This window comes from Saccopteryx leptura, chromosome 6 (assembly GCF_036850995.1).
Source record: "Saccopteryx leptura isolate mSacLep1 chromosome 6, mSacLep1_pri_phased_curated, whole genome shotgun sequence".
NCBI classification, from domain to species: Eukaryota; Metazoa; Chordata; class Mammalia; order Chiroptera; family Emballonuridae; genus Saccopteryx; species Saccopteryx leptura.
Window position 1 is genome coordinate 22,166,003 of NC_089508.1, and position 16,315 is coordinate 22,182,317.

The 16,315-nt window shown below is 39.0% G+C and overlaps 1 protein-coding gene across 17 annotated transcripts in view; it reads right to left on the reverse strand.

The window, feature by feature from the left end:
* NRXN3 (neurexin 3) overlaps positions 1 to 16,315 on the reverse strand; it is a 1,639,812-nt gene that overhangs the window by 139,578 nt on the left and 1,483,919 nt on the right. For all 17 annotated transcript variants that reach the window (XR_010752009.1, XR_010752008.1, XR_010752007.1 and 14 more), the window contains one exon: positions 14,399 to 14,706. Coding sequence is in view for 14 of the 17 variants with exons in the window: in XM_066388158.1 (XP_066244255.1) it covers positions 14,399 to 14,706 (308 nt within the window). In the remaining 3 variants the exon portion in view is untranslated. The remainder of the gene's footprint in view (positions 1 to 14,398; positions 14,707 to 16,315) is intronic.

Here is a 16,315-nt window from a genome sequence, read left to right on the forward strand (position 1 = left end):
GGCTTCTTTAGTCAAGGGCATTTCAGCTGACACTCTCAGCGACTTACATAACTGTCCCTCTACCCTACGAGGGGGTCTGAGTACTGGGTTTTAAGCTATGCAAATATATTATTTAGATAAAAAAAAAAAATTAAACCATGAAATTAATGCATGATTGTTGTTTAAAGTTTTTAAAATGCAGTAAGCAATTTGCCCCTACAACTTGAAATGAAGACACCAGAACTTGAAACCAGCTTGGCTGGTCTCTGAATCTTCTGTGTGTGGCTCAGCAGGGAGACCATCTCAGAGAACCTTCCAATGTAACAATTCCGTGAGACCACAATTTCAAAACAATAAACAAAACATTTGCAATCAATATGGTAAACTTAGTCCTCGAGACCAGAATACATTTTAAATGCAATCGCTTTATTGTTACGTGGTTTACCAGTGCTATTTTCTAATCAAAAAGACATTGATTACATTTGAAAACTTGTCTTTCTCCAGTAGTAATTAAAGTCTTTATTCTTAGGGTCGACCTATACAAACAGAGATGGCTGTTGCCTCTGCAACTGTAACAGCAGATCAGCATGCTGAGGTTTGCAAAGAAAACTGACTAAAAAATGAGTCTTCTCAGATTTAGAAAACATTTAGGAACCTATCAGACTGTGTGTTCCCTCAGGCAGAAATGTATTTATTTCGTTTTTTATTTTCTCAAAGCTTGGCACTCATATGGTACCCAGTGTGTGTAGAATAGGACATATGCTTCATGAGGGGGGAAAAAAAGTGTTTTTTTCTTGCCTGACTTGTGGTGGCACAGTGGGTAAAGCGTTGACCTGGAACACTGAGGTCAGCAGTTCGAAACCCTGGACTTGCCTGGTCAAGTCACATATGGGAGTTGATGCTTTCTGTTCTCCTCCTTCTCTCTCTCTCTAAAAATGAATAAATAAAATCTAAAAAAGTAAGTTATTTTTTCTTTGTCTGTTTTGTCTACTTCTGTAGCCCGGGTGATTAGGACAGTACCTGGCCCATACTAGGTACTCAATTTACTCTATTTGTTCACTGCCTGCAAAATCCAACTAACATTGAAGTTAAATTTGAGCACTGCAGCTAGAAATCCCAGATCCTCATACTCTATTTTGGAAATACAGCATTTTCTAATCAGATTAAACTCTGTCTAGATTATAAATTAGGCATTTTATCCATAGAAATATGTGTTATGATAATGCTTTGTGGTCCCTTCTTTCCTACAAGGATGACTGTTGTAGGCTCCTCGTAAATGACAAAGCCAGAAATTGCCCTTTGTATGAATGAGAAATAGGAGAGAATCAATCACTATGGTGTATATACAACACATACATAAAAAATTATTTTTTAAAAATTAACCTTTTCAAACACTTGAAACCCCCACCAGGATATAAAAACAATTATATTATGGTAGTAACAAAGCAATAAAATTATTCTGTCCAGTCTGTTGCATAAGTGGTCAGGAATAGCATTTGCATAAGTCATATCATATTGATTCTTTTTTTTTATTAATTTTAATGGGGTGACATTGATAAATCAGGGTACATATGTTCAGAGAAAACATCTCCAGGTTATTTTGACATTTGATTATGTTGCATTCCCATCACCCAAAGTCCAATTGTCTTCCGTCATTTGCATAAGTCATATCATATTGATTCTTACAAACAGAGACTCAATACAGACAAAAGAACACATACAAAAATAAATGCCTGGACGGGGGTGGAACACAAAAGACACAGATGGAGACATCTATTATAATTGGCTTTAAAATGAAAACAACTAATATAGTAAAACAAACAAACAAACAAAACAAAAATAACAACAACAACAATAAAAATCCATCCAGGTCAGTTCTTTTTAGTAAAAGAAAAAAAAAGTGTCTTATTTCTCTTTGTCCTTGCTCTGAAATCCGCTTTCAAATGCCATCCCCTCCCCCTTGCCAATAGATCAAGCATTCTCTAACAGGATAGATAGGGCAGTAAGGACTAATAATGATAATAATAATAATAATGAGAAATGGCCTCGGAGATCTATTTCATGTGTCTTACTCTCTCCTTGTCTTTCTTCAGCAGAACAGCTTCCCAGCCAGTGGGGCATTAATCATCAGAACAGCAGCTCCAAGATAAAGGCTGGGTGAAATTTCATTGTGCATTATAGTGTGAGTTGTGGGTGCATGAATATGTGTCTCTCTCAGTATCTAGGAGGAGGAAGTGGAGAGGAGAGGAGAGAAATCTGTCATTTTATATATTTATACTGCTCAAGATGGTCCGGACTGGTTCCCCATTGTTACTGCAGATTAAAATCATTCACATCCTTCTGCTTTGGTTGGAGGTCACCTCTCAAAAAGGTGAATACATATTATAACAAGTTAAATTCTACCTACTTTTTTCCCATCCGGCCTGGGGGTATGGAGCAGAGTAAGGGACAGGATGAGGGGGACAAGTGGAACCAGAAGCAGGACTGACAGGATAAATTTTTCTTTGCAAATCTTCAGTGGAGATCTACCCTTTTGCTTATATAACGCTTTGGATTAACAAGCTTTCCTGTGTTGAAGAGCCCTGCACTATATTTTGGGAGACCATTTGGAAGAGATAGGTAAACAGATGCTACCAGTATTGAGCAAGAACTGCTCCATAAAACGAGGTCACATACTGTGGCATGACATCATCTAGGAGCTTGCTGGAAATGCATAATCTCAGGCCCTACCCCAGAACTGAATCATGATTCACAATCTGTGCTTTAATGAAATCATCCCAGTGATCAGCATACACATAACAGTTTAAGAGGCACTATTCTAGTACACGCAAATATCCATGATTACTTGCCTCTCTCTCTCTCTCTCTCTCTCTCTCTCTCTCTCACACACACACACACACACACACACACACCCCATCAGATGAAATGAAAGATAGAAGAGGCTGCAGTGTATATACAAGTCAATCGAATTTCCATTATGTAATTCTCTCAGTGACTGCTAGCCACCACAGATACGGTGTGTATCCACTTCCCCAACCATTTCATCCCTGGATGATGAAAAATCAAGGAGAACCTTACATTCTCCATTTAGCTAACAGAACCAGCTCTCTAGACAACCCAAGGCATTAATTAGAAGGTTTCAAAAGGCAGGGTTGTCATAACAGCCTCAGAGTGTTTCTAATTTTTACAATCATTCAAACGTGCACCAGAAAGGTATGAAAGCACATCCCCGCCCCTCCTACTGCCTTGTCAAAGACTAAATGGAAATATCCATCTTGAAGCTGGGCTAACAGTGATTGCTGCTGGAAGTCATTTCCCTGTCATATATAAATAGAAAAAAAATATGTATTTTAAGACAAAAAAATAGAATCAATTCTTGGACCTCAGTTTAAACTGGAATCATTGATTCTTTTTGATAACTCAAGAGACATTTACTAAGCACTTTATCTTCTACATAAGGATGGTTATTGTGGAACCCCTTCTGTCAGCTTTCAGCAAAGAGGGGGATATATAAGGAAATCATTATTTACACTATCACTTTAATTAGAAAGAAGATATTCTATTTATTTCTCTCAACCTTAGCCATCCAATTCATGAAATGGGCAGATAGACCTGCCAGCAACATAAATTACAGAGTATTTCTGCTTGCTCTCATCTCTTCTCTCCTCCACTTTCTTCTTCTTCTTCCCTCTAATTCATTTATATGTCTATTCAACTGTTGCTATATGTGAAAGGCACATTGTTAGACACTATTTTTTTAAAAAGATAGTGGGAATAATATAAACCTGCTCTTTCACTGGTTAGATGAGGAAAGCTTGGAGACCTCTAGAGGCTAATTACCATGTCAAAGGTCAAATGAATAATTAACAATTACATAAAAAATAAAGTTTAGATGCTAATAAGAGATCTGGATTAGACTCTAACTTAAAGCAATACAACAACAACAATAATAATAACCTTATATTAGATCACACCAATTTAAACCCTTGACTCACACTAGCTTAACCCAGTGGTCAGAAACCTGCAGCTCGCAAGCCACATGCAGCTCCTTGGCCCCTTGAGGGTGGCTCTTCCATAAAATACCATGTACAGGCGCAAAGGCCAGCTTAGGAGTACCCTAATTAAGTTAATAACAATGTTTCTACGTATATAGTTTAAGTATAAAAAATTTGGCTCTCAAAAGAAATTTCAATCACTGTACTGTTGATATTTGGCTCTGTTGACTAATGAGTTTGCCGACCACTGGCTTAACCTATCCATGAAGTTGGTGTTTTAATCTCTGTATTTCAGATGATGAAACTGAGCTCCAAAAAGTAATTTAGTTCAAATCCCACAGCTGGTAAATGAAGGTTTGTCTAGAGTTATGGTTTGAACCATGTCTTGATCCATGAGCAGTCTCCCAGTGCCTGCCTGCTTTAACACACTCCTTTCCTTCACACAAGGCTGCTTTCTCACAGCTGTCTCTCTCCACCTTGAACATGAAGAACATTGCCCTCTCTATGGACAAGGATTCATTTATATATACATTTTCGTTTCTTCAACAAACATGTATTAAGACCCACTTTGTGGCAGGCACTGTTCTAGGCCCTGAATGTCAAGAGATTGTTCCTACTCTCACTCTAGTGGTTTCTCATAGTATCTTTCATCATTGTTATTTCAAAAGATCATGAAGAAAATAGGTAACTATGGAGGCAGCTGAATTATAGGGCCAGGAGTAAATGCATTTCCACCACATACTTAGCCATGAAAGAAAAAATAAAAGAGGTAACTGAAAGCAGATAGAAGACTCTCACCAACTTACCCACACATATACAATCAGGCAAATGAGCCTCAAGATAACTTCCTATTTATATCAATGAATAAAAGCAGTGGGCCATTAAAAATAATTTTATCTGCCTATATTTAAAGGTAGATTTTAGAAGAATTAAGTCATTTGGGAAAGGAAGAAAAAAAAGAAAAAAAATAGAGAGGGATATTGGTGATGATATTGCATTTCCAAAAGTGCTTTGAAAACTCTTTAGGGCTTGAATCAACCCAACCTTTGCTGGTATGATGACAAACAAAGCCTAAGAAAAGCAAATTAAGGACCAAAAACTAACAAGAACAATCTGGCCCAGCAGAGACAAGGAATTATCTCCGGAACTCCTTATTCTTAAGGCTAAGATTCATGAGCCGCAAAACCACGTTGCTGACCTTTCCCATTGGTGAGCCTCACTTGAGAGCAGTTCTCTGGGGAGCAGGGTGTGTGGAAGTGGGACTCAACCTGTAAGGATCAAGAGGCATGTGCGCTCCCTAAGAAGGTGCTGGTGCACTGCTGCCCATTCACATGTTTTGACCAATATTGACTAAGGGTTTCTTCTGTGCTACTGTGCCCTTATAGCCTGAAATAAAGATCTTGCCAACCTAGAATTCACATCCTAATAAATAGAGACAATAAACCAATAAATATGTGATAAAATATCAGGACCATGTAACTGCTATGAGAAACAGCAAAGCAGGGGGTAACAGAGAGTGCTGTTTTATAAAGCACGGTTGAGGAGAATCTCTCTAGAAGTTGCCATGTCAGCAGAAATCTGAATAAAGTTTAGAGAATGTATCCTACAGATAGCTGGAAAAGCTGCTTCAGGCAGAGAAAATAAGTGAAAAGACACAAACTTATTGATATGTTCGAACAGGATCAGGACTAATGAGGCATTCATCTAAGGTGTAAGTAACATTAAAAGGGGGTGCCCCAATCCTCAGTCATCAATATAAATATTATTTTATTGCATTATTCAAACATTAATATCCATATAAAAAATCCATGATAAACAAAATATTGATCTTTGTATACAGATTTATCGGATTCTGCAATTGCAAAAAGCCTAAATTACTTATCTTTTCTTTATCCTGGCCCCATGTTCAAGGAAATACAAGAGGCCCTGTGTGCCTAGAGCAGTGTACTGGAAAATATGGTCAGAGAGATACCAAGGAGGAGATTCAAATACCACAAAGAAAAATGTTGGCTTTGGCCACAAGCAATCTGTTAGGTGATTGGAAAAAGCACCAGGAGCTCTAAAAATACCGTATTTGCCCATGTATAAGATGAAACCTTTTTGGAAAAATTTAGGGTCTAAAAACTGGATGTGTCTTATACAGTGGTTTTGGCATTCAAATGCCATAGATGGAACTGAGGATGAGGCAATATATGAAGACAGTGATTTGTCATCAGATACAGATGAGGACAAGCTAATGGATGGGAGTTCTGACAGTGATGAGGAGTTGTATGAATTTTATGATGACTAAAACTTGAGTTCAATAACTTTATGTAATACTTTCTCTTTTTTTTTTTCAAATTTCAAGCCCCAAAATTAAGGTGCATCTTATACATGGACGTGTCTTATATACTGCTCATGAAAATTAGGGGATATTTTATAGCTTCATATTCATTTTGAAATATCCTCTAATTTTTGTGATCAGTATACATGGGAGAATATGGTACTTGCGAACCTCCACAGTGACTGGCCAAGAACTGACCCCACTTCCTTCCCAGTTGTGGGCTCAAAATAAGATACAGCACATGGCCAGCTGTTCTGGTGGAAGTTCACCCTGGAAGGTATTATAACCTAATTAGGAGGATGTCCTTCTAGCATCTTGAAGATTTCTAACCTCTTTGCGGTAAGGACCTTCTTCAAGAACCCTTTCTAAGTGGCTAATCTCGGCTTTGGGAAGTGCTGATCTCACCCACCAACATGAAAGTATGAACAAGGGGATGAAAAGAAGCCACCCTGCATTTTCCTCCCTGGCTTATTTGTACTGTCAACATGGAAGTCTTTACGAGGGAGGTTCCTTTTTTTTTTTTTTTTTTTTTTAAGAACAGTGCCATTCCAGAGAGAAAATGTCACCAGAGAGTCTTAGGAGGTAACAAGTAAATTAAAGTTCAATTTCCCTCTCCACAAATTATTCTCCGAGGGGGGAAGAGAAAGTACTCCCGTGAGGGTGGGGAGGAGACCAGATATTTCTTTTCTTTTCTTTTTTTTTTTTTGTATTTTTCTGAAGTTGGAAACAGGGAGGCAGTCAGATAGACTCCCACATGCGCCCAACCGGGATCCACCCGGCATGCCCACCAGGGGGCAATGCTCTGCCCATCTGGGGCATTGCTCTATTGCAACCAGAGCCATTCTAGCACCTGAGGCAGAGGCCATGGAGCCATCCTCAGTGCCTGGGCCAACTTTTTGCTCCAATGGAGCCTTGGCTGCAGGAGAGGAAGAGAGAGACAGAGAGGAAGGAGAGGGGGAGGGGTGGAGAAGCAGATGGGCGCCTCTCCTGTGTGCCCTGGCTGGGAATTGAACCCTGGACTCCTGCATGCCAGTCCGACGCTCTACCACTGAGCCAACCGGCCAGGGCCGAGACCAGATATTTCTTGACAGGGCCTCACAAGTCTAATTATTCTGACAAAGCTTCACTGCTTTCCCCAGTCATGGGGCTTGGCAGGGAAGAAGCAAGCCCCAGAGCCACATGTTAGATAAGGCTGTTAATCAGTATTAGCTGAGCCCTGGTCCTAAAAATAACCCCCCCCTGGAGGCTCTGTTGTCTGATGGTAAAAGGGAGGGGTTGAAAACTGTGTGGACTCCTTGTCTCATTTCCAGGAAGCTGGTGGCATCAGGGAAATGATGGGGGGGCCCAGAGGGGATAATTCTCTGGGTAAGTAGAACTGCTCCTGATACAACATGAGCTATATCCTGTGAAGGCATGGTATTTAGGTAGAATTTTCTTATATCCCAATCTAAGACAGTTTGTTTATTCAAAGAACCTTGGGAAAATTCAGTGTTCTAAGCCAAAGCCTCACAATGCCATTGATAGCAACATGCTATATATAAAGGGGGAGTGTCCTATATTTTGTTGAATCGTATGAAATTGCTGATATTTGACCATCTGTTCTACAAAAATGGCAGTTTCACATGCTCCAGCCCTTTGTGTAATAACTGTTCAGCAAAGTCAAACTCAACTCCAGAAAATGAAGGAATCTCCTCTAGAAATCTCTTTTGATTGACGAGTTCAGGCTCTGGGTCAATCTGGGACCCTTAGCGGAAATCCTGGGTAACTGAGTTTGTGTGGATGTAGAGAAAGTTCTTCTTCTTGTCCTTATCTAACCATGTAGGAAGGATAAGCTCTATGAGGTTCTGCGAGTTTTGGAAGAGTCTCTTGGGTTGAAGTGGTTTCCTAATGCCTCTGGCATTTGGTAAAACCTTGTGGGAAAACCCACATAGGGTCATTTATATTTCTCACAACAAGCCTCTGGGAAAGATACTGTTTTGCCCATTTTACAGATAATGACATGAAGGCTTAGAGAGGCTAAGCAACCTACCCAGAGATACACAGCCAAGTGACTGGGAGAACACAATTAAGTCCAATGCAGAATTTCTGACTCTAAAGTACACTCTCTTTCCTTCAACATACTGGCATTCTACCTGGAAAGTGCAGTGTGAACGATCAAATTTTAATCATAAGTTTTTGCATTGTTTTGTTTTGACATTATCAACATCAAGGCTGAAGTGTGCTTCTTATTATAGCTCCAGGCCAAAACCATAAGCAGACCACAAGAGGACTTTCCATATCAGTAGTGTTACAAAGCCTAAAAAAATTTTAGCCTCTGTCTGGAACTTTTTAAAGTAGCTCACATTTGACCACCAAAGTTGTGAGAATGAGACAAGAATCAAATCTCACAAAGTTCTCAAGTCATGCATTTCTACTGTTTATTAAGATAGTTCCAATCCAGGCTGAGCATTGTGTTTTTCTGGTAATTTTTTTGGTGCCAAGTAGCACGGGCCTATGTCAAAGTGACTTTACCAAAGCCCAGCACACATAAAAATACGTCACGATCAGTATCCTGCTAATAGCTTATAAGTGATTCCAAATGGTGATTTGCACAGAACACACTGCGTTCTTTCTTTACTGATAACAACTCGGTCTGGAGGTCTTAGGTAAGAGAATGCACATTATTCTTGGAACTGTTTTCTTTTCAGCCCTTTTCTCTCTCACAGGAACATTCTGGTCTTGGTGGTTGAAAGTTATCACTCAAAGACTCTTCTTTCTCTCTTTTGTCTTTTACACTGAAGGAGGACAAAGGAACTTGAGCGTGGACTTGGTTTAACTTTTCTACTTCAGAAGCTGACCAATCAGTGCCACGATCATAACCCACAGACCAGAGTGTCAGCTGTAATATAAGGGAAGGCCTGCATAGTTGTTGGACCCCCCTGGCAGTAAGAACCACAGGGAACCCAATCCCGTCCTCTCCTTTTGGTTCCTTCCCATTTGGGGGGGGGGGGGTCAGGCCAAGATTCTCAGTCTGGATCTATTGTCTTTCACAAATTCCCTCTGGCCTTTCACTGTTCTGGCTGGACTTGGCTATCTCCTTCAGGATTTATCATCTGTGACTTCGATAATTTAGCTTTTGACATTCAGCCAACCTGAGATTTGTTCCTCTCACCATGTACCCACTTGTACTTGTCTACAAGGCCCATTCCATACCTACCTCAGCCATGAAATCCAGCCAAGACATCTCATACACAAACCTTCACTCCCAGCACACAATACCACTTGTAAGTCACTGCCTCATAGTGATAGATTAAGTCAAACCCTCTTGCTCTCTTTCGATTGTAAGCTCCATAATGGCAAGGATCCTGAATTCCTCTTCTTTGTAACCCCAAAAATATATGTGGGTAGACATATTTTATAGCAGAACATAATCTCCAAGACCCATAGATCTCTAGCTTGGTTTCAAAATGGAAGAGAAAGTTAAAGATGGGTAGTAGATTATCAGAGACTTGAGATCTCAGAGACTGCATTGCCAGCACTAAGTTTAGCCTCCCAATTCTACTTTGACTCTCCTTCAAATCCCTATTCCTCAAACTTCTACTCTGACCTACAGACATGACAATCAATAAAGACAACCCCAGCCCTGGTGGGTTGGCTCAGTGGTAGTACATAGGCCAGGAATGTGGATATCTTGGGTTCGATTCCCGGTCAGGGCACACAGGAGAAGTGACCATCTGCTTCTCTTCCTCTCCTCCCTGCTCTCTCTCTCTTCCCTTCTCACAGCCATGGCTCAATTTGACTGAGTTGGCCCCACTCCTGAGGACGGCTCCATGGCCTTACCTTAGGTGATAAAAATAGCTCACTTGCCAAGCAATGGAGCAATGCCCCAGATGGGCAGAGCCCCCTATAGGGGGCTTGCCTTGTGAATCGCGATCAGGGTGCATGTGGGAGTCTATCTCTCTGCCTCCCCTCCTCTCACTTAATTAAAAAGAAACTGAGACAATGCTATTTTTTTAAGGTAGATTCTTACTTGAGGAAATACTGACTAGCATACCAAATATTTGAGATAGAATATTGTAATAAGGTTAAAAAACATTCAGTCTTACTTTCATGATATATTTGTTCTAAGCATTTAACTGAAGCATTAATTCACAATCATCACGTGCTATAAGTACTAGTAGTAACTTTTTTCTGGACCCTACTCCCCCATTTTTACAATGGGGTAGACTTAGATTGGTTGCAAATTCTTGTTAATCCTCCCATTGAGAAGTAAGGCTTCTGTCCCCTTCCCTGAAACTGAGAAATGTCTGTGACTACTTTGAGCAATAGATATGGTGGATGTGACATCGTACCAGTGTTCTGGCTCTGTTCATTAGAATAATGTCTCTGGGAGCCATGAGCCATTATGAAAGAAGTCCCACCACTCTGCTCGAGAGACTACACGGAGAGTCATGGACCCTGCTGAGTCCAGCGTTTCCAGTTCACCCACAAAGGCACAAGGCATGTGAGTCATGGCAGACCGTCCAGGAACCAGAGCAGAAACTGGGTAATTCTATTCAATTCTATGTGGGGTAGACGAATTGCCTTGCTGAGCCCTGCCCAAATTTCTGACCCTCAAAACTAAGATACAATGATATAGTTGTAGCGTTCAGTCACTAAGTTTAATGGGAAAGTTGATTTCACAGCAATAGCTAACTAGAGCATATGTGACTTGTCTAGATCACTTAGCTAATATGAAGAAAAACTAGATTTTAAATTCAGGCATGTCTAACTCCATCTTCATCCATCTAATCACTGCTATAGCTTTTTCACTGAAAAATAAAATTAAATTAAATTGTCCAAAGCACACCGATCATTCTGGAGGAAAAGGGTTCCACAAGCCATGCCACTTCTGTTGTTAGATAATGATAAGGTACATAATAAAGCCTATCTTGTTTTCTGGTTTATTCAACAAATACTGAGCACCTTCTAAGTACCAGACCTTCTCTTGAGAATCATCACCAAGTCACCTGCTTTCTCTACCCTATTATTACCACTATTATTATTATTTATTCAAGAATCACCTAAAGACATCCTTCTTAATCTAGGGCAAAGACCCAATGCTTGGACACCGTAGCTATTAGTAATTCAACAGAGTCCATGAAATTCACAAAGAACTCTGTAACAAACAAGACTATCAGAAAGATCAAAGCGCCAACTACTCCCAGGGGGTTATCACACTCACTGGAGGGCCATATGAACTCAAAATCTTCTTTTTCACATTCACACCGTTAAGAGCAGCACCGAAAACACCCTGCAGTTTTCTTTCTTGGAAAATCATCACTAACCAACGCTTATTAGAAACAAATTGCTCAAATGAAGTTTCCTTAGTTTATGCTTTAAGAAGGAACTGGTAGATGTTCGAACAACCAGTCTTTCAGACTTCCATATTCACATCCTTATTCTGTTTCTCCTGGAAGAGCTTCCCTTTTGGACAGTCCTGCTCGGATCAATGTTATCAAAGCAAGGAGGGCAGAACAGAGTATCATTCAGAAAGTGAAGGATGGGCCTGATAAATACCAAATTCAGTCTTCCCCAATTCTTTTTTCTTAAGTATTTCCCAGAGATTAAACCTTCATGAGTCCATTTTTTTTAAAGGTTTTATTTATTCATTTTAGAGAAGGGGGGGAGGAGCAGTAAGCATCAACTCCCATATGTGCCTTGACTGGGCAAGCCCAGGGTTTCGAACCGGTGACCTCAGCGTTCCAGGTCGACGCTTTATCCACTGCGCCACCACAGGTCAGGCCCATGAGTCCATTTTATCAAAGAAAATTAGCTGGGTTACACAGAGAGTATTAGAACTTCTGAGACTGATCTTCTTCATCCAAAGTCTTTCGAGTCTGAGAATTGTTCTAAACTATGGATATAATCCAAGAGTTGTTGGGTTCCTAGTCCTGACATAAGCTTGATGCAGTCTGTAGAATGTACTTGAGATCAAAATAGACTTGTAGATAAGGCAAGGTATTGAGTTTTTACAAAGCCCAGGATAGAGTTCTGATGGCTCATTGGCAAAAACAAAAATGTCCAAAACCATTGGCATAAAGTTATTTCCTCTAGTTAGTCTTTATGAAGAACATGGGGCTTTTTTTTTTATACCTCATCTCAGTCTAATCCAATTCTCTTAATCTGTTGGCTTTCCCCCAAGAGGATGTTTTCACACTCCCTTAAAAACAAAGAATGTCAACAGATTTATAACTCACTTTTATAGTCTCAGCAGAAGCAAAAGGAAAAACATGTAGATGTAATCCAATTATTACTGGACTCAAAGGAAAAGAAATATACACCAGACAGGAGCTGTTACAGAGTATCCTCTTGCTATCCACATCCTCAAAAATGAGAACAAGTTCTATGATGTTTAGGGTCAGAATCACTGCCAAGACTTCTGCCCTGTGTACCCTACACTTCTCCAAAAGTTTAGACTCTCAGTGTCTAGAAAGACTCACCTAATCTGCTCCCATTTATGTATTATCTGCAAGAGGGAAAGCCAAAGCCAAAACCTGATAATTACTGTGGCTTACTCCCTGAATCTGGTGTAACATTAAATCTTCCTAAGGTCAGTGAAAATCTGACCTTGAAAAAGACTATAGGACCAGCCATTTCTATGAAGAGAAAGCCATTTGCTCCTCTGCTTCCCACAGAATTAGTGGAATGTATTCTGACAAACAAAACAAGTCTGCCAAGAACTGTGTAGACAGAACGATGCTTTCCCCAACAATAAACAGATCTGCTCTTGAGCTATGGAGAGTCATAATAGAAATATATATTGCCTTTTATCTTCTTTTCAGAGAGTAGAGTGAAGTATCAGGAGTTATTGCTTTAATATCAGAGAAAAAGTTATTTTTTTTTTTTGGAGCATGTTTGTATGTATGAAATAGCACATGGGGTTATGAGATGGCTACACTCACCAGGTTCTTTGTAACCTTTCTGAAACACATAAAATTAGCCTGATAATATTTTCAGTGCATACAGCTTTAAATCATGCCTGTGGAGTCAGGGAAAAACTGTCTGGTTATTTTTTTCTCAAAGAAAAAAAAAATGAAGACAACAGGTTTACCTCCCCCAACTCAATTCAGAAGAATGAGAACACATAGGGGGTTTATTGACTATTGACTTTAAGTTTATAATGCCCACTGAAGTCAATGGTAGGGTGATGTCAAAGACTCAACCGAGCCCCTAAATAATGTCTTAAAACTAAGAAACAGAAAGGAAAATATGGTTTCTGCTGAATTTTCTACAAATATTAACTAGGCTAGGGGTAATTTCCCCACAAACATTTGGAATGTCTTATTTCATGCCAGAGCATTGAAGGTTAATAACTCGATTAACCTTGTACCCCTACTAACTAGATTTATGAAATGTCAAGGGAGTCAGAAAAGCATTAAGTTTGAGCTTGAGTATAATTACTTTTAAGTGAAAAAACAAAAACATTACCACAAAATAAGGACTTCCTACACAGCTAAACACAGACCTTCAAATTTTCTAATGTAATTAGGATCTTGGTCAAATATAAAGGAAACAAATGGACAAAAAATAACATGTAATTAATCAGCACTGAATATCAAATACAAAGACTGCATTTCATAAGGATTAGTTAAACCTCTAGCTCCAATTGCCCTTGATTTAATGTTACCCATTGGCTTCCAAAATGAATAATTCATGTTCCAGCAAAGCTACTGAGATGATGTGAACAGAATTGTACTAGGATATGGTTTTTTCCTATGATAACACATTTTTCTTTTTTCTTTTTGCTATCAAAAAGAATAGCAAAATAGGTAATAAATAAGAGGAAGGAGTACTTCATACTGAAAGTGTTGTCCATTGCTCGTTTTGAATATTAGCTTTACCATTTCAAGAACACATATGACAGCAGTAATTACCCACGAGGGCACACAAGACTTTGTAGCTTCTTCATCAGTGACTTCATCTCTCTGTACTCCTAGGTCTTATTACTATGAGTATCTTTAGGTATCTTTCCTATAGACATAGTACTTCAGACTCTCTCATTACATGCAAACATTGACCCTAACAGCAATGCCTCAAGGACAGAAAAGCAAAATCAAGGATTAGTTGTAGAAAGCCTTACCTGAATGCTGGCTGTGGAGCGATTCTTGCGGGTTGTGGTAGTAGCCATGGTGGTGGTCGTTTCCATGACAGTTGTAGACATTTCTGGTGGCATGGCGGTTGTTTGCGTTGTTCCCAAAATGGATGGGACTTCTCCCACCAGCCGGACACTTCCATTGATTTTAATATTGGGGTTGTTTTCAGCTGCCATGTTCAGTACTTTCAAGCCATCATAATAAAGCCCAGAGAGCTGGCCTTGGAAGAGGCGTCCTTTGTCCTTTCCGCCAATGGCTATTTGTGCCTGGGTGTTGAAGATGGTTAACTGCCGGCCTAGTGGGTTGGGTAGAGGAAACATCATTATTCCCATACATTTCCTCTCTTTGCCTTGCCTGATCTGAATGAACCAGTCCTAAAAATAGGCTTCCTTGAGTAACGGGAGGGGAGGAAATTAGATAATAAACGTTCAATGTAGATATTGGCAAGTAACATTTCTCTATGTTTATCTCTTCCAATGTCTAGCGGAATATCCTAGGTTATCTGAATAATCAAGTCTCTATTTCTTTATTGTGAGGAAAGAGAACCTTGGTTCAATGCAGAATAGTACTGTAGTTTCCTCGGTCAAGTAGTTGTGTACAACAGAAAGAACCTCTAAGTCAGGTGAGGAAAATAAAATCATAAATGCCTATTGCATTGATTTGTAGCCTACAAAATAACATAACAATTACCAAAAGAAATTATATATGGCAAACAAAAACTTTATGAGGTGCTTGGAATACTGAATTAAAAAACTAGGTCTAATAATTACATTGAATTAACTGAAATTAAATTATATTACAATGAAGAGATTTAAATTCATTGTACACTTGTAAAACTATACATTTAGTCACCAAATATCTTATTCCCTGAGAAGCTTCATAGTACATACTGTTCTATCTATACTTAATGTTTAATTAATATCTTAAGAAATCAATTCTTATCTCTATTAATATTAGAGTAAGAAGATTATGGTCATACAACTAGATCTCTCCCCAGAATATGGAAAATAAGCAAGCACTGATAATGTTCTTGTGGTTGGGAAGAAAAAGTTATTATTCCAAATCAAGGTATTTTAAAAGAAGGAATGGATAGTAATAAAAGGAAGCAATGTATAAAAGTCCTTAAAATAAAATTGAGATGTGTTAATGGGTTGAAGACTGACAGCAGCTCACCTTACTTGGACTTCCCATTTGGGAATCCATTTATGCTTCTGTGAATAGAAAGCTCTCAGAATGAAATCATGGCAGGATAGAGTTTAGAATAGTGCAATTCTGCTTATCTTCCTCCCAACTACTTCTAGATCTTTCCAGAAAAAAAAATGCTGTTTAAGCCTTCCATGCTATCGTTTTTCCATATTATTTCCTTCTGCTTTTCTATATAGAGAAAGGGGCAAACTGACTAATAGAATTAAATATATCTTTTTAAATTTTTCTCCACTTTACTCAGTGATCAAACAGTCCTCTACTCATTCTTAATCTAATCCTCTGAAATAATTTATCTATAAATGACTGAAAACAATGTTCTATTATTCTTGCCTGCTTAATAAAAGGGAGTATATTTTTAAAGGTTTGATGTGGGTTTGCTCCACAATCTCTAATATGAATAGAGGCAAAATGTGATTTTTGGTCTCTTAACTTCTACGGCCATTACATGGTCTTTATGTCTACATGATGATTAGCTATCTTTGAATTCCTGGTGTGTGATGTTTAATACTGCCTCAATATTAATGGACAAAATGGAAGAGGCGAAGAAAGGAAAACACATCTGTTCAGAGGGAACTCTTTATACAAAAGTCAATTCCACTCATTGGGCAACTCTCAAGGGCATATCAGTTAAGTATGATTTATAAATAATAAGATTTGGGAAGCTTTGAGCACTGTAGAATGAGGAATTAGCCAGAGCA